The sequence below is a fragment of the Pundamilia nyererei genome, unplaced genomic scaffold, assembly GCF_000239375.1.
Source record: "Pundamilia nyererei isolate P.nyererei 1_Seehausen unplaced genomic scaffold, PunNye1.0 scaffold00008, whole genome shotgun sequence".
In the NCBI taxonomy this organism is placed as follows: domain Eukaryota; kingdom Metazoa; phylum Chordata; class Actinopteri; order Cichliformes; family Cichlidae; genus Pundamilia; species Pundamilia nyererei.
In genome coordinates this window covers 6,360,673-6,378,991 of record NW_005187409.1, presented here as the reverse complement: position 1 = coordinate 6,378,991, position 18,319 = coordinate 6,360,673, and the positions used below count along the sequence as shown (strand labels likewise).

General features: G+C 40.3%; 2 protein-coding genes across 4 annotated transcripts in view; one reads left to right on the top strand and one right to left on the bottom strand.

The window, feature by feature from the left end:
• The window catches only part of clcf1 (cardiotrophin-like cytokine factor 1), a 17,516-nt gene extending 14,048 nt beyond the window's left edge, over nucleotides 1–3,468 (bottom strand). The window contains exon 1 of one of the 2 annotated variants that reach the window (XM_005723152.1): nucleotides 3,267–3,468. In XM_005723152.1, coding sequence (XP_005723209.1) covers nucleotides 3,267–3,324 — 58 coding nt within the window. In that variant the 5' untranslated portion in view covers nucleotides 3,325–3,468. Of the gene's footprint in view, nucleotides 1–446; nucleotides 743–3,266 lie in introns of those variants that run through there. The other variant, XM_005723153.2, reaches the window with a different exon arrangement.
• Nucleotides 2,607–18,319, top strand: ssrp1a (structure specific recognition protein 1a). 2 transcript variants are annotated; one of them, XM_013908271.1, is made up of 19 exons: nucleotides 2,607–2,686; nucleotides 3,492–3,571; nucleotides 5,234–5,419; nucleotides 9,119–9,224; nucleotides 9,397–9,590; nucleotides 9,694–9,794; nucleotides 10,342–10,471; nucleotides 10,577–10,680; nucleotides 10,865–10,993; nucleotides 11,101–11,322; nucleotides 13,379–13,451; nucleotides 13,571–13,576; nucleotides 15,847–15,979; nucleotides 16,080–16,125; nucleotides 16,217–16,349; nucleotides 16,446–16,613; nucleotides 16,759–16,853; nucleotides 16,965–17,136; nucleotides 17,870–18,319. In XM_013908271.1, exons 2-19 carry the CDS (start codon nucleotides 3,518–3,520, stop codon nucleotides 17,936–17,938), a joined length of 2,121 nt encoding a protein of 706 aa, XP_013763725.1. In that variant the 5' UTR covers nucleotides 2,607–2,686; nucleotides 3,492–3,517; the 3' UTR covers nucleotides 17,939–18,319. The 2 variants fall into 2 exon arrangements, with proteins under 2 accessions (XP_013763725.1, XP_005723212.1); XM_005723155.2 differs by lacking the exon at nucleotides 13,571–13,576.

Genomic DNA, 18,319 nt, shown 5'->3' with positions numbered 1-18,319 from the left:
CTCACAACAACCTTTAAATTCATTTTATATTTAAAATAACAACAAGAAAAATAAATATTAAAAAATAAAATTATGTGATTTCTTTCCAGTATTATAAAAAAAAAATCTGTTTTGATATTTGGGATAATTTGATGTTTGGTTTTAAGTGGAAGAAACGTGCGCATGTTAAACCCTTAGGCTACACAGGAAAGGATCATATTTGCGGGGATTACGCACTAAAATATCCAAACTCGGCGCTTTTGCCACAACTTTTAATCATGATTGAAGATGCAAGGCAAAACAAATTATTAAATAATAAAGCAAACGTTTAAGTGTAAAAGAAAGAAATGTTTTTTTAAAAAAAAGGAAATTCCACTTAATTCCACTGTAATTTTACTCTGTCTGGCAACAAAGTTTTTCTTTTTCCCATCATCCCTCCATAAAAGGTTTTAGATTCATGGTCTTACCTCCGCAGAATCTCCTCATTTTCCTCAAATCCTTTTATCCACGTCGGTGCGCTCTCAGAAGTTCATCCACTAAGCGCAGAAAGAACCCGATAATGATCTCCTCTCTCCTCTTGGAGATTAAACAGAACCGCAAACCTTTTTCTTATTTTTCGTCTAATCGGCTCAATAAAATCTGCTCAGGAGAAGATAAAGTGAAACACAGGTGATGCCGATCCAGTCATTTAAAGTGAAATATTTGTTACATTCAGTTGAAATATTAACGATCCGCTGACTATGGTGCGTGTGGTCTGTGCGACAGACTGAATGACGGCGGAGCCTTTTTGTACCTCCTCCTCCTCCTCTTTTTCTACCCTTTCCACTTATTTCCTCCCCTCCTTCACATCCCTGTCTCTTCTTCTCCTTCTTCTTCTTTCGTTATCCGCCTCCTCCTCTTCAGTAAATGGTGGTGATTCACCGGGTTGACGCATCACGGCTCAACTTGACAGAGCTGGTGAACCACGAGACTTGTCACAACTCATTTCTTCCTCTCTCTCCTCTCGTCATCCTCGGGAACCCGATGTAAGCGCGGCCGTTTGATCTTAAATCTGCTTCCTTTTAACAAGGTGCGAGTCCGATTTGATCCGTTCAGCTGAGGCCAGCGTGACCTTCAAATCGTCCGGGAAATACGGAACGAATTAGATGTTCTCTCTCTTTTCCCCTTTTATTACAATAATAATTATCATTATTCATTTAACTAAGCATTTACGGTTCCACTTGGAGTAAAAAATAAATTACCAAACAGTCGAAATGTTTTTTTCACTCTTTTGTCCTCTTTACGCAGAGACCAAATTAGTTTAAAAATGTACATTAAATCTATTCGTTTAAAGTAGGCCTAATAATATTGCACAAAAATCTCAAATAAAGTGAAATAACATAACAAAAAAATTCAAGGCTGTATTTTAATTAAACTGGGGCGCAAATAATAAAGGAAATAATTTGCGTCTAAAAACATTACGCCTGTTTTGTTTTTTTTCCCTTTCTGTTTCTTTGCGGGAGAATGAAGGCAAGTGTTTGCTTGCTTGTCCCGCGCTTCTTTTCTTCTCCCTCCATTCCTCAGCTCTTAGTTTTTTATTGACAGTGAGATTATTCTGGATCTTCTTCTCTCACCTCCAGCTGTCACTCAGCGTGCCAGCCAGAACATCAGCCCGTGGCATGCAGCACCGTATCGCGCCCCGAAGCACCGCTGCTGATACTCTTATTTGTCCCGGATCCAAGTAAAATTCTTTCGTAATCGCTGAGATATTCCAAAATCCGTCAGGCCCACCGGTTCATGTGGTTGAATAAAGTAGTCTAGTTATACGGACTGACAGTGTATCCTCAAGGCTGGATTAAGGTGGAGGAGACGGAGGAGGGGGTCCTCAAGGACTTTGCCAAAAGCTTCGTCGGTTTGTTTCAGCCTCGTGTGCTGATGTAGGGAGAGAGAGAGAGAGTGTGTGTGTGTGTGTGTGTGAGAATGTGAAAATGCACTTTTAAACTCACCTCAAACGATAAGGGCCTTAAATGCGCCCCGATTTAATTCAGGCCTGCCGAGGCCCTGTTTTGAAGGGGAAGAGGGTTCATTTATTTGGCCGATTTCTGTTTGGTTGCCTTATGTTGCATTTTCTTAAATTGATTTAAAACGAAATAAAGGCCAAACTGTGCCTTTTGCCTTAAGGTTTTCAATAAGGTTTGTTGGACCATGCGTACTAGCCTATTTGATCCGGGGCCTTCCTATCTCTGTCCATATGTCGTATTATAAGAGTCTAAATAACTATTTAGAATGATGCAATATTCCTATTTGAGTCTTTTTTGTAATTTATTAAAAAATAAACCCATCAGTATTGTTATAGTTTGTGTTTAATACTATGTTATTAAACCTTTTGGCACTAAGTAAAGGCTGCCATACTAGCTTCATTAGCTGTGCTCTGTGCCACCCAGTGGTGATGAGCGGTTACTGCAACGCATTCTGTCCTGCGCAGACTCCGTAACAAAATGTTTTTGGTTTTTTTGTTTTATTGTCCAAGTTTCACACAGACCTCAGCTTTCAAACCACTTCAAATCCTTGTAATTTACTACCCACCAAACACCTCAGTGATTCAAAGGAAGAGGGGGGTAACGTCTCAAAACCGGAAGCAAATACGAGCCACCGTATGAGTGTTTCCTGTGACTAGCTCCCGATGCTACACGCGGGAAAACAGGCGAAGCTGCTGAGCACTGTCACAGTAAGACCTGAAGTTTTTTTTAAACTCTGCATTCTCGCTTCTATAGAAATTAATTTTTTGATATTTATAAGCAACGAGGGAGTGCGTGGCGCACAATTAATTACTTTGAGCGGCGTCGTTTGTTACAATAACCCCAAATATTTACATGATTTATTTTTACCGGCCTAGTGCTGATGGAGCGCTGGATTTTAACTTAGGACCAGCCCGAGCGGGCGGCGTTCTAGCGCGTGCCGTATTCAATTTGAGGATTCAGTTGGAAACTGTCCCACGTCGTTGTATAAAAGAAGCGTACCCTGTGCAGTTGAAGTTAGCCTAGCTATTGTTAGTGGCGCAGCATGGATGATAGTTAAGGGTTGCTTCGAGAAACACAAAGACCCAACTGTCGCTGACACATTCACGCCATAAGATAACGATATTCGTAAACTTTCGCTGGGCAGAGCTTTCTTTTAATTGTTCATAGTTAGCTGTTAGCTGGCTCAGAACTTCACTCAGTTCTTTAAACACTAATAAACGGAAATATTAAATAACACGAAAAGACCCAAATTCAACACGAAGCTGCTTTTACAGTTTGCACACTCACAGGATGGCTGCTTTCTGCCTCTCGGGTGTTTTGGCTCAGTCGCTGCGTGCTTGCTCATGTTTTCATCAACACCACACTACTTTCCCACCGTGAGGAGCAACAACTAAATGCAGACCCCAGCTTGCCACAATCTGGGAATGGTTTTAAAGCCAGGCGTGACATAAGCCTCGTTGTAGATGTTTGGTTGTATTTAGTGCCGTTTCTTCCGTCTCTGTCTGTCTGTAGAGCATCAGTCATCGCCTGTAGCCAAAATGGGAGACACACTGGAGTTCAACGAGATCTACCAGGAGGTTAAAGGCTCCTGGGTAAGTATCTTCACCCAGCAGCTCTGCTCTCAAATTCTTTCAGGGCTTCATTATAGTCTCTTTTGAAGTGGCATCGCAGACAAACATCAGCTCCTGTGCTCTTATTTGCAGTTCTGATTTATTTTTTTGTTTTGTTTTTTGCCTATTTGTGTCACTCAGATTTTTCAAATCTTCAAACAGATGTCAATATTAGAGAAAGATAACCTGAGTAAATTTTTAAAAAAAAATGCAGTTTTTAAAATGAGGATTTCATTTATTAAGGGAAACAAAGCCACCCAAACCTGCCTGGCCCTGGTTCAATTACCTCCTAAACCTAATAACTGGTTGTGCCACGCTTGGGAGCAATAATTGTGCAGTATTGTTTTATCTGCCACACTGGAAGGTTTTCAGTCACAAATGTGCTGTTTTAGATGGGCATTCTCCTTAAGGAGTCTCTGGTAAAAAGTGAAAAAGGGTAGCCTTTGTGTGGTCAATCCACCGAATATTTTCCTAAAAGTCTTGGGGGATCATCAAGATGTTTTTGGCGAACGTGAGAGGAGCCTTCGTTTTCTTTTTGGTCAACAGTGGTTTTCACCCTGTAACGCTCCCAAGGATGCCATTTTTGTCTCTTTTTTTCTTTTCTTTTTTTATTGTTCAGTCATGAATTCTGACCTTAACTGAGCCAAGTGAGGCCTGCAATTCTTTAGATGATGCTCTGGGTGTTCTTTTGTGACCTACTAGATGGGTCATTGATGCACTTTTGGAGTAATTTTTATAGTCCAACCACACCTGGGAAGGTTCAACGCTGTTCCAGATTTTCTCCATTTGTAGATAATGGCTCTCACTGTAATTCACTGGAGTCCCAAAGCCTTAAAATGACTTCATAAGCCTTTTCAGACTTATAGATGTCAGTTACTTCGTTTCTCATCTGTTCACTGTAGCATGATGTGTTGCTTTTTGGATCTTTTAGCCAACTACGATTTGTCAGACAGGTTTTATTTAAGTGATTTCTTAAGTAAACAGGTCTGGCAGTAATCAGGCCTTGGTGTGGCATTGAACTCAGCTCTCCAAGAAATGTGGTTAATCGCAGTTAATTCATGATTTACGATGTGCCAGATATGTTTGGATATTTTAGTTTTTTGTTTCTTTTTCTTAATAATTAAAATCATCATTTTAAAAATTGCATTTTGTCTTTCCTTGGGTTATGTTTTTTTTTATCTTATGTTACAATTTGGTGATCTGAAACATGTGACAAAATACTAAGAAGTCAGAAACAGGGAAAATTCTTTTCTATGGCACTGTATTATTGTATCATTACACAACCTAGTAAAAATAAGATGCCTTTAAATGCTGTTAGCATTGACTCTTAGCCATGAGTGTGAAAAAAAAAAGAAACTGTCATCGGCTCAGCTGTGGAATTTTTGTTTTGCTGAAAAAACATTTACACTTTTTTTTTCTTGTAAAATCACTATTGTAAAGAGGGTATCCATGCCCACGAGTACGGAAACAATAAGAAGATCTGGATTTTTGTTTTGTAAATTAATCTAAATCTAAACTAATCATCAAACTTAAAAAATTAATTTTTTTGTTTTGGGCAGGTTCCCTTTTGGAAGGTTTTACCCGTTTTTTTTTAGTTTATGTATAAAATATTTGAGTTTTTCATTTTTCAATATCTCGCTGCAGAATGACGGACGGCTGCGTTTCAGCAAGCAGAATGTGGTTTATAAGAGCAGCAAGACGGGGAAGGTGGATAGCATCCTTGCCAGCGAGCTCAATTTGGCCCAGTGGAGGCGGGTGTGCTTAGGCCATGGCATCAAACTTGGCACCAGCACGGGACACGTCTACAAATATGATGGCTTCAGGGACACGGTGAGTTCTGGATGCACATTGCATGCCTCCAGGTTGTTTTGTAGATTTGGGTAAGTGTGTGTGTGGTTCATATCTCTGATCAGTCTCTGAAGTTTGTCTCTCTCTTCCCTGGGATCTAAATCTTTTCTCTCCGTTTCTGGGAAATAATTGTTACCTTACTTGGAGGAGAACAAGGCAGCAGTGGAATATTTCAGAGTGACACACACTGCTGGTTTATTCAGCGCTGTGTTTATAGCCAGGGATGTAACCCAAGCAAGGGGACCTCTGATAAACAACTTCCATTCCCTGTCTGACATTTCCTCAGGAAAAACACTACCATCTTGCGAAAATGCCACCACTTGAGGGTGCGTGTGTGTGCGTGTGTGTCAGAAGTATGCGAATGAATCTGCTCTTCTCCCCGAAGCTCCTAATGGGATTAATGAGGGAAACGAGCACGAGCATGTGTGTTCCATAAACAGTGTAATCATCGGCTCATGTGAGTCAGTGTTTATATCAATCCACTGAAACAATTTGGCTCAGAAAACAGACAAGAAAAAATTGTGGTTGTGTTTGTTTTTTATCACTCCATTTTTTTTCCCCTGCTCTGCCTTTTCCCTGCTGCTCTGAGTGTGTGGGGAATGTCAACACACAAGTACAACTCTGAGATGGAGGAGCGGGTATTAACCTGGAGTCTGCGGCTGTCTCCTGGGGTTAATCAGCGTATTTTTTTTCAAGATGGATCCTCTCAACCTGGAGCGCAGGCCGTGATGTCATTGTTTATTATCCCACGGTTAGTGTCGGTAATCGAGAATTGGCTGGAGGTTTAGCTGCTGGCGTGCGGAGCAGACTCTTTGATTCATTTGTCCCTGTGAAGCGTTCTTGAGCAAGATGGTGAATCTCTGCCAGATAGTCTGTTATATAGCTGACCTGTAACTGTCATGTGGAGGAGCAGAAGGTGTAGAAAAGCATGGATTTCACTTATGTTCATGTCACTCACATGTTTAGAGTGCAGCTGGCCCATAACGCTGTTGCTGACATTGCGAGTGTGGTGTTGAATGTATGCAGCAGCCCACTGTGGATGCATTTTACTATTGGGGTTCAAAAGTGTTTTGGCCTCATGCGTCAAACTGTCAGGTACTAAAGGCTTCCACCCTGCATGTAAAGTTGAAATAGTTTGACAGGTAACAGAAACAATTCATAGGTAGTTAATCGTTTAAATCACAGCTCAGTATTGTTTTAACGCAGCTTGTTTGTGTGTTAGGATAGAGCAAGACAACACCTCAGTATTTATGTTGTTGTTTTGCAGCTTTTTGAGATTTTATAGCGTAAACTAGCACTGCCCAAAGGTTTTTCTGCCAGCTGTTAGTTCAAATAATGAGTTGCTTAGTCTTTGTACCTCCTACAGGATTTTTCCTGGCTTAAAATTGGCCTTTGATGGTGCCTACATATAAACATAATTGAGCCACACGTGCTTAAAAACATGTATTTATAAATGCATTTAAAACCAATCGTAAGGGGATTGCAAAGCTAGTTGATTTTGGCAAAGTCTGTGTCAAATCAAACACAAAGATCCAAATCAAATACAAATGTTTTAAGTTTAAACCTTTTAAACAGACTATAATAGTAAAGGTCTTGCAGTTTGACATTAATTTATTCGTTTCAATCTATGTTGTTTTAGATTATGTCAAAATCGTTTCAGGGCTGAAAATCTTTTAAGTAACGTTGTTAATGCAGGGCAACATTGCATAGCACATAAAAGTAAGATAGTAGCAAGCCTTTAAAAAAACAGAGCGCTCGCTCTGTGCTTCATGAGGAAACTTTGTGTCTGATGTTAGAGAAGCAAGATGCTGACTGTCTAATGTTAGATAAACCGTGTTTAATGTTGACAAATGATGCCTGCAGAGTTTGGACATTCTTGAGTGTCTTTTACCTCCTCAAAAGAAGCCTCGACATCCCGCCTGTAACTGCATCGATGAACGGTTGATGTCTTTCTGTAGCCACTTCCTGTGGTGGACTTGACTGTGCACAACCGAACAAAAACAAGACTCTTGTCATCAACTGATTAGTTGGTACAATGTTTTTGGAGGGCGGCCCTAATCCTTATTGTTCCAGGAATCAATGATAAAATAATTGTTAGGTTCGGTCCTAATTGAAAGCTCACTTTTTCTTTTCCGTTTAAAATAATCTTGTTTGAGTGGTTGTTTCAAGTATTTGAGGTTTCAGTCCAGATGTTGACAGTACTTTATACAGCTGCTTGACAGCTGTACAAGAGCTCCTTATGAAAAGATCTTAAATGAAGAAAATGGCAAGGGGGGGATTCTTATATAATAGTTGTAATTATCACTTTTTACTCAGTTCAGTCTTTGTTTCCAGAGTTTGCTTGTTTAGATTTTACACTAAAGATATCTTAATTTTTTTAAATTATAATAATAATAATAATAATAATAATAATAATAATAATAATAATAATAATAATAATAATAATAATTACTACTATGGGTATGTTTTTACTTTTTTTTTTTTTTTTTTTTCCCAGGGAGAAGTTGAGAACAGGAGTTGCAATACAAACACTTGACTCACAGTCATGTAGACATCCCAGTCTCAATAAACATAACCACCAAACCACCTCATCAGACTGGCCGTGATGAAAGATTTGACCACAATGACGGAGTGAAATTAAAGAGATTTAGCTCTACATTTTTTTAAATTTTACTTAGTTCTGTAATACGTTGTTTGAAATAGTTTCAGTTAACTCTAATTTTTTCCCGTACTTATTTTTTAAGCCTAGTCTTAGTAAACTGTATAAAGCAAATATCCAACTGACATAATGAAAGTAATCTTTTAACAAAGTGGATGAATGCTTTTGGAAAAGCAGGGATTTAAAATGTACTAATAAAAGGCAGACAGGGTGGTCATGTTGGGTGAGTGTGTGTGTGTGTGTGTGTGTGTGTGTCTGTCTTTTGGTGGTCTGTGTTTATTATAACTTCATGAGCTGGGCAGTAACAAATCTGCCAAAGCTTCATCGAGGAGATGAGAACTTGCACAAACTCTGATTTTATGAATTTACACATCTGCTTGTGCCTGCTCTCCTATCTAAAAAATGCCTTAATGCTGGTCAACAAACATGCTGATGAACTTCAACGCACACACACACAAACACACAATTCTGAATCTCTGGGCTCTAATTGGCTGTAATAACCTCATGGACAGGCAGATATCCAGGTGTGTAAATTCGGTTTCCCACAGAGTCTCATTCTACCTTACACACACTCACACACCACAATCACTTCCACATGTGTTTGCACTACTGGGACTGTGTGTGTGTGTGTGTGTGTGTGAGGGAGAGAGAGAGTGTGTGATTGACCATGTGTTTGTCGCTCTGTGTGATTTCTTTCCAGTTGTAAGGGGTCCTGCAGGATAAATAAACAGGCTGATTGTCAGTGGTGGTGTAGAGGGAAAGAAGACAGAAAGGGTGGATGGATTACATTCATCTCCTGTGTTCCCAAGAGGCCCAAACGGCGGACATAGTTACAATTGCGTTGTGATTAATTATCCCATTCCTCCTTCTTCTTAGGTGGTGTTTTTATAAGCTTTGACCCATGTGGAGCCAGTGCTTTGACGGCATTGCTAACTTTGAGGCTTTCTCTTCCTTTTGTTTTCACCTCTTTCTCTTCTGTCAACCTTTTTTCCCACTGTTATTCTTTCTGCTCACCCCACCAGGACTTTGAGAAGATTTCAGAGTTTTTCAAGGCCAACTACAAGGTGGAGCTGACAGAGAAGGACATGTGTGTGAAGGGCTGGAACTGGGGAACGGCCAGGTTTTCAGGTAAATTATTCAGAATCACTGCACTAATAATGTCTGAAATATTGATGATGATAAGTGAGGTGAAAATCAACAGTCAATTTAAGATTAGTTTGCTGTTTAACATCAACTCAGAGAGCTCTGAAGATGAGGTCAGTTGTTTCTCTCCTAACTGTCTTGTTTCTGCCTTTCACAGGGCCACTGTTATCCTTCGAAGTCAATGACAACACAGCGTTTGAGATCCCACTGTCCAACGTTTCCCAGTGTGCCACAGGGAAGAACGAAGTCACTCTGGAGTTTCACCAGAATGACGACACAGAAGTCTCCCTTATGGAGGTCCGATTCTACGTCCCACCCAGTCAGTCTGATGAACGGCAAGACCCCGTGGAGGTGACAAAGGATGCTTTACTTCTGCTTTTTTGTTTGTTTGGTTTCTTTATGCTTTTCTTTGTTTTTGTTTACAGTAGTCCTAAAACTGTGTGTTTTCATTCAGGCATTTGCCCAGAATGTGTTATCTAAGGCTGATGTGATCCAAGCTACAGGAGACGCTGTGTGTATCTTCAAAGAGCTGCAGTGTCTTACACCGAGAGGAAGGTAAAAGATTGACATTTGAGCACCCAAATCCAGTCACCTACCGATTTTCTGATTTGATTTTAAACCAAAAGATTGGCCAGTTTATCACTATATTGAACGTACTTGATACTAAGGGAGCCAAATTGTACAAAGAAAACATTCCCGTACTGTTGCACTACCACCAGCCTGAACTGGCAGACTGGATCCATTCTTAAAGGTTGTTTACACCAAATTTTGACCATACCGCCCAAATGTCGCAGCAGAAATTGAGACCAACCACACCAGGGAATTGTTGTTGTTTTTTTTACCTTTGACCTTCAGCAGGTCATCTTGACGTTGTCTACATGCAGAAGTACATTGAGTTGCTGCCAGGTGATTGGCTGTTCAGATATTGGAGTTAACAAGCAGTTAGGCTGATATACCTAATAATAAAATGGCCTTTGTATATTTGGATAAAGCGTGCATAAACCTTGCACTTTCATGAAGTCACACTTATGAACTCACTATATGATTCACATTAGTTAGTTATTCACATTAGGAGTTAACCAGTTAACTTTCCTTTCTTCAGATATGACATCCGTATCTACCCGACATTTCTTCACCTGCACGGTAAAACGTTCGACTACAAGATTCCCTACACCACCGTCCTCCGTCTTTTCCTGCTGCCACACAAGGATCAGAGGCAGATGTTCTTTGTGGTATGTGAACTTTTCTGTGTGACTTTTATTGTTGACAGTGTTAGCATTTAATGCTCCCATTTTCTGACCTGCTTTCTCTTTGTGGCGTTTTTGTTTTCTTTATAGATCAGTCTGGATCCTCCTATCAAGCAGGGGCAGACACGTTATCACTTTCTCATTCTGCTCTTCTCCAAGGAAGAAGATATTAGCCTAACCCTCAACATGAGCGAGTGAGTGCATCTAGACCTAGATTGGCTTCAGCTAATTTTGACTGAAGAATAATGTTGTAAAGCGTGTGTCCACTAGGGGGAACCAAGGGTCTGAGTCAGTAGAAACAGTTCTTTGCATCATTTAGAAACTCTCAAAACTTAATTTTAAGGTTTTAAACTTTGTTCTTTCCCATGTGTGTCACAGAGAAGATGTGGAGCGTCGTTTTGAGGGTAAACTCAGTAAGTTCATGTCAGGATCTCTTTATGAGATGGTGAGCAGGGTGATGAAGGCCTTGGTCAACCGTAAAATCACAGTACCTGGAAACTTCCAAGGGTAGGCATCTCATATACTTCTGTTTTTCAAAAACACTTTTTTTTTTTTCTTTTGCAAAATTAAGTATAACTGTGTCACTCTTTGGGCGTTGATCTCTTCCTCCTCAGACACTCAGGAGCCCAGTGCATCACCTGCTCCTACAAGGCATCCTCAGGCCTCCTCTATCCTTTGGAAAGGGGTTTCATCTACGTCCACAAGCCCCCTGTTCACTTGCGCTTTGAAGAGATCTCTTGTGTCAACTTTGCCAGAGGCACCACCACAACACGTTCTTTTGACTTTGAGATTGAGACCAAGCAAGGGAACCAGTACACTTTTAGCAGCATTGAGAGGTGAGCATTGAGAGGTTTTGTTAACAGGAGCAGACCTATCATAAAAACACAAAGGTATCCTGGATATGTGTTTCATGCTGGGGGGAATATTCATTCATATACAAGTCTGGGCATGATTTTCACTCTGGCACACTCGTTCACATTGTGTGGGGTTTTTTTTTCTTCTTCTAATAACTCACTTTAGAGGATGAGAGTAAATCCATTTTGGTTTCTGGCTGTTTGCATTGACCACTCTGCTGATTCAGCATCTCCATCTTATCACCACTGATGTAACATGATCCTTCCAAGCACTAAAAGTCATCATCTGCATTAGAGTTGTCAGACTTTCATTTCATTTTGTGCCATATACTACAAAACTCAAGCTTAACATTAAGCTGCAGGAACCTAAGTTAAGTGCCTACACGGAGGGTTATATTCCCATCAAAAGAAGGACAGTAGGTAATTTCAGATTCTGAAGCAAGGATGTTGTTCATAAATTTTGATCTTGCTAATACCATGTTTTTATTTTGTTTATAGCTTTTGCCAGCACTGTACTGCCCAGACAGGAGCTCAGTTATGATATAGGTTCATGTGCTAAAATATGGAGGAGGATGAGCATTTCCTATGGATGACTCTAGGGTCGGGTGATTGCCATGGTCTGATTGTCCCCATGTGGGATCGCCAGTGAAATGTCTTACAAATGAGTATATGTGGAGATGAAATATGAAGCAATATTGAGATGGATTGAGACAGATTCATGTTATTATGAATATCATAGTAAGAAATATCTTAATTGAATGCATTAATGGTGGACAAGAGTCTCCGTATTTTGGCATCTGAACCTATATCATAATTGACCAATGGAGACAGCTGAGCCATCATCGACATCGTTGTCCATCAGCACAACTTGCCATACTACATATTTATAATGTCACTTTTATAAACAACAACAGAGGTGACCATTGTGCTGAAAAATAAAACCATAAATAAAGGAAATAAAGCACAGGCCAAAAGGTAACAGACACCAAACACAAAAGAGCTGTAGAAGTGAAACAATAAAGGAGTACATAAAATATAACTTGAAATCACAGTCAACATCTCACACTGGGTTCAAAGCCAGGGAGTAAAAGTGTGCTTTTAAGGGATTTAAAAACAACAAGAAAAGGAGCCTGCTTGATGTGCAATGGCAAACCACAGGTTTGCTGGTCTACTGACCTGAGAGAACCAGTGTGACATTTGGCTGGATCAGAAAAAGAAACAATGGGGCACCACCATTAAGAGACTTAAAAACAAATGAAAGGGTTTTAAAATCGATTTGTAAATGACCTGGAAGCCAGTCAAGGGAAGCTGAAATTGGGCTTATGTGCTCTTACTTGCTTTAACCTGATTTAAAAAATCAAGCGAGAGCATTTTACTCCAGCTGTAGTCGAGAAATGGAGACATGTGCATTGCATTGCCGTAATCAAAACGAGACAATATGTTGTAAAAGCATGTGTTAATGTTTCAAGATTGCATGTGGACAGCTGAGGCTTGATTTTGACAGTAGTATATTCAAATGAGAATCGAACTTCAGAGAAGGAACCGTTTTCACATTTAAATTGGTGATAATGCATTTCTCATATGGGAGCAGATTGGAAAGGTCAACACAGTGGGTGCTGCTTTTGCCACAGGGTCTAAACAACATGACTTATGAAATTCAGAAAATTTGCAGCAGCTTCTGGTCCAGGTTATTCTTCCTCAGGACCGCTGTTGGGCCTTCTTTACCACCGCGTTTGTGTTGTGGGTCCAGATAAGATCGGCGTGAGTGCCCATAAACCTAAAGGTGGAGACAAATTCCACCCGTTCTCCATTTATAATCAGAGGGGAGTGGACCTGTCTGTGCCTCCTGAAGTCCATTATGAATTCTTTTATTTTAAGGACGTTCAGCTTCAGATCCATCCCATTGCAGGGCAGGGGAAGCTCTGCAGTTTTAGATGCTGAATTGAGGCTTGTGAGACATTTGGTTTTTGATCATATTGTTAAGCCATTCTAATTAATTTAAAATAAATAACTCCTACTTTGTCTCTTTCCCTTCTAGAGAGGAGTACGGCAAACTTTTTGACTTTGTTAATGCTAAGAAGCTCAACATCAAGAACAGAGGTTTCAAAGAGGTAATGCACAAGTCACTGAAACACCTCTCAGTTTGTACATTAAGTTTGATCATATTTCTATCCCCCGATATTGATGCTTGTTGCCCTTCTCCTTTGTGTTTGTCCTTGTACACCTGTAGAAGAAGGTGGGTATGGTCATGGGCGTCACGTGTGGATTAGGCACTTGATTTTATTGGTCTGGAGTGATTTCCTGCTTGCATGGCGTGCTGCTGGTGTGTGTGTGCGTGTTCTGAGGATGGCGTCCAATGATCTTGATTTGGTTTGACATTACCAATATGATTGCTGTTGAACCTGAGATATTTTGAGTGATTTATGACTAATCATGGGACATGGAGGTGAGGGAGCGCTGACCAATACCTCTTTGGGTTGGTGTGTGTGTGTGTGCGCGCGTTCTGTGTGTGTGTGTTTGCATTGTGCTGACTAATGTGTGGCCTGGGGGCTTTTGGTGTGCTTTAACACTGAGTACAGTTGTCATCAAGACTGCTGCCTTACAAAGGCGACGCTGATTGCATTACCTACAATGGTCTTTGACATATATGAGCTTCTTTCAACGAGGCCATCCCATCTGTTTCTGTGGTGATGGGGTCAGCAGAGGTCAATGAAAATTAATGGAGCTCCTCTCTAATTCCTGTTGGTGTTCAAGTAGCAGCCTCCCTGTTTGTCTGTCGATTGGTGGACTTGGATGCGTGCAGATGGAGAAGAAGAAAATAGTTTGAATTTTATTTCCAGGATGGCATTACAGCATAGCGAGCCTCAAGCTAAAGAAGAAGATGCTAAGCTAAGATTTTGTGTGGTCTTATACTTCACTTTATATGCAAACATGAGTCATTTAATTGATTAGAATCACAGTGTCCAATGGTTTTGGCTCATGTTAACCCTTTCCATGTCCTGGCAAACTAAATTTTTGTCCATCCAGCAGTTTGAAGACCTCAGAAATGGACCAAAAAAGTCCTGAACCACCTAAAATTCTAGATAAGATGAGCATGGCCAGTGCCACCATGACATCACCCATTGTTTTCTGAAGTCACATCTTAAAGCTTAAAGCTGGGCATTTTGTGGTGGATCTTTGTGACACTGTGTGCCTTTTTTCCACAAGTACCGACTTGACTCCACTCTACTCTGTTTTGGTGGGGTTTTTTCCCATTACAGTTGAGTTCCATCGCAGTATGATGGTCATTATAGCAACGCGTCCAAAACTCTGCAACACTATTTATATATGACACAAACACGACACAATAATGGAGGACTTAGGGGTGATAGTATACCTTTTGCTCCATTGTGGGGGGGGGGTTTCAGACTCGAGGACCATGGTGTTTATTTTTGTGCAGCCATTTACCTCGTTGCAGAGTTTCAGAAATGGAAGTTCTTCTTTTTTCTTTTTTTTTTTTCTTTCTTCCCTTTCCTGAAAGAGTCACTTTCATGACTCATCAAGTAATGCCATCATTGACTGGCCAATCGGGGCTTGCAGTCTTTTGACGTCACATTTTCGTACCTGGTACCAAGTGCACCACCTGATTGAAACTCTAAAAGCCAGCCGAGTAGGTACTAGTGGAAAAGAGGCATTTGACTCTTGTACAGCAGAGACCTGCTAGTCACAAGGTAGCCACACCTTCAAAAACACACTGCTTTTTTTATATTTAAGGGTATTTTTAAACACAATTTTCTACGATGTGAAGAAGATTTCGCAAAATGTGTTCAAAGGTTGAGTCAAAAAGCTGTTTTCGCATAGGCTGCTATAGGATCTCAAATCTTTATTGTATGTGTGCGCTTCCCCCCCACAGCTATTGCCCTCTGGTGGCCATCACAAATAATGCAGGTTTCTAGGCACTTCTGCAGCAGCTTCATTTTTCCAAACCAAAATCTACATTCATGTTTTAAACCATGAAATATGCAATAACAACAGTAAAAACAGCAGAACTAGAGAGGAAATGAAAAAAAGTTGGCATAAAAGCTAAAAATTTTCCGTAGGAAAAATGTTTTTCTTCCCATTTCCTGTTCTTAATAAGCTAGCTGCCCCTCAGATTAAACCTTTAAACCTGCATTATATTCTCTTTGTGACAGAAATGCGATCAGCTGAAATTACTTCTGATAATTAAGTTATTTATTTAGCAAAAAGGGCCAAAGTGATGTGTTAAGTTGCAGTCATGTGTCGGGCTGATTTAATAGCACTGTACATTAAATATTTGGCGGTTTTAAACATGCTGGAAAAAAACAGCAGTTGCAATATCTGTAATGCCTAGTGGGATGTTTCTTTCTTTTCTGTTTTTTGCTAATGAACTAAGCAATAAGGAAAAGGTGGCTAACTTTATCTCAGAGTAGATAGAGGCTCGTGGGTACTGTGTTTTTTGTTTTTTGTCTGTTTGTTTTGTTTTTTGACCCTGTAGTGTATTTCCAGGGCATGAAGGGCAAGATTGATGAATACAGCGACTCAGATGATGACCAACACGATGCTTACTTGGAAAGGATGAAGGCTGAGGGCAAGATCAGGGAGGAGGGCAACGACAGCGACGAATCAGACGGTGAAAGTGGTGAGTAATGACTGCCTATATGACAGGATAGCGAGCATACTCAGAAGATGGGGAATGTTGGATAGTGATATTTTTTTCTTTCTTTCTTGTTTCTCTTCAGATGAGTCTTTCAACCCTGGAGAGGAAGATGAAGAGATTGCAGAAGAGTACGTGACTCTCCTAAAACGTAGTTGGATGATATGATAGCTTATTAACACTTATTATTAACACTACTGGCGTCTCCTTGTCTTCAATCAGGTATGACAGCAATGCCTCAGCAAGCGACAGCAGTGAAGGAGGAGAGGAGAGCGAAGATGAGAGTGCAAAGAAGAAAAAGGCCAAAAAAGCCAAAGTGGTGAAGGAGAAAAAAGAGAGAAAGCCACGAAAAGAGGCGAGAGAAGGGCTAAAATAAGCCATCACTGTACATAAAGGTGTGCAGTTTCAATCATTTCTTTACTCAATTCCTTTTTATCTTCAATGTGAGCAGAAGAAGCAGAAGGATGCTGGCGGACCCAAGAGACCAATGAGTGCGTATATGCTTTGGCTCAACTCCAGCCGTGAGCGAATCAAGTCGGACAACCCCGGCATCTCCATCACAGAGATCTCTAAGAAAGCGGGAGAGATGTGGAGACAGCTGAGCAAAGATGAGAAGCAGGTGAGGGTTAAGAGAAATTGCTTTAGTTTTGGTTTTTTAACTTAAAAAAAATTACACACGAATAAAATGCATCTATTGTCCACTTAAGTATGTTAATTAACCAGAATAAATGTGTAGAGAAACCTCTAAAGAATGTTTTCTGTAGGAGTGGGAAGCAAAGGCAGGCGAGGCGAAAAAACAGTACGATAAAGCAAAGAAAGAATACAAAGAGAGCGGAGGAGCAACTTCCAGCCCCAGGAAGTAAGGCCTGCAACAAAATAAGTCAACTCTTTGTTTTTTGGTTTTTTTTGAAGTCTTGATGCAGAAAAATGGCTAAATTTGTTATATTTTCTTCCACTTTTCACCCATTAGGGAGAGTAAAAAGTCTGGAGGCAAAAAGGACGATAAGAAAAGGAAGTCTGCCGGAGCAGACAAGGACAAGGAGCGGGGAGGAAACGACAGCTTTAAGAGCCGAGAGTTCATCGAGACCAGCGAGGAGAGTTCATCAGACTCTGACCACAAGAGCAAGTCCAAGAGGAAGAAGGTAAATCCAGTGACTGTAAATGCCGTCATCAGACAGAACAGACTCACTCTTATTGAATGATGTAGGATGACTTTTAGTTTCTTTTACCTAATCAGAAACCACAATGCGATGGAAATGTTTGATCTAGCTAAAAGTCAAAACACTGATGGCTGCTCAGTGAGAAGTAGACATTTTCTTCAGGAGGAGAAACCTTTAAATCCCGTTAGCTGATTGAGGGACAGCTGCGGGACGAAGTGTATCAGGGAAAACCTGGAACTGAAGCACCCCGCTTACTAAAAAGATGGCAGGTAGGAGAGAGGGAAGGCAATAGAGAGCTAATGAGTGTGAGAATGAAAGCTCCTGTTATCTTGTGTATCACTATATTGCATTTTTAACCAAATGCAAAGAAAACAGTAATGAGGAGACTAAGAATTTTCTTGAACATGTCTGTGTATATTTGCAGTTTCTGTTAGAATATATTTGCGATAGAGCTACGAGGCAGTGTTTAATGACTTGCTTTTTCCTGTTTAGTTGAGATTTTGCCTGCAGTTTGAGTTAACTGTAAAGAAATGTGCTTTATTCGCTTCTCGATAACACAGATGCAGAGAGCAATCAGAGAACTTGAGCGTTGCGCATTAAATCAATGGAAATTGTTGATGTAAACATAGTGAAACTGCTTCATTTAGACTAAAGCACTCCTTCATGTTCTGACATGATTGTAAACACTGAGTTCTTCTTTCTTTTTTCTAAACAGGAATCAGACGATGAGGAAGAAGAAGAGGCGGTGTCAACACCTGCAAGCTCCGAGGAAGAGTCTGATTGAAGACTCACACTTTTCCACCTCGTATACACACACACACACACACCAAGGACCAAGCGTTTATACTCTCTCTGCTGATACCACACTGACGGACAAATTAACAGACTTGAGTTGTATTTGCTTCTTCGTGGTTCGTTTTATGAGTACAAACACATTTTTGTGACTGACTCTTCAACCATGTAATGATATTTGAGTAGTTTGATGATGAGCTGGCATACCTTTTGGAAATACTGAAGGGTTTTCCATCAAACCAGTGGGCATATATGTTTTAGTTACATAGCACGATGATTGCAGGGGTTGTTAGTTAGCAGATGCAAAATTTATGTACGGGAATTTCTTTGACTTTTCCAGTGTCATGTTTTCAGGCCAAAATAAATAAATGAA

Bases quoted from the DNA above. Each gene is read 5' to 3' on its own strand.
- ssrp1a (XM_013908271.1), top strand. From the start codon at position 3,518: ATGGGAGACACACTGGAGTTCAACGAGATCTACCAGGAGGTTAAAGGC. The intron at 3,572-5,233 runs GTAAGTATCTTC...ATCTCGCTGCAG, and splicing joins AGGAGGTTAAAGGCTCCTGG to AATGACGGACGGCTGCGTTT. The intron at 15,980-16,079 runs GTGAGTAATGAC...GTTTCTCTTCAG, and splicing joins CGAATCAGACGGTGAAAGTG to ATGAGTCTTTCAACCCTGGA.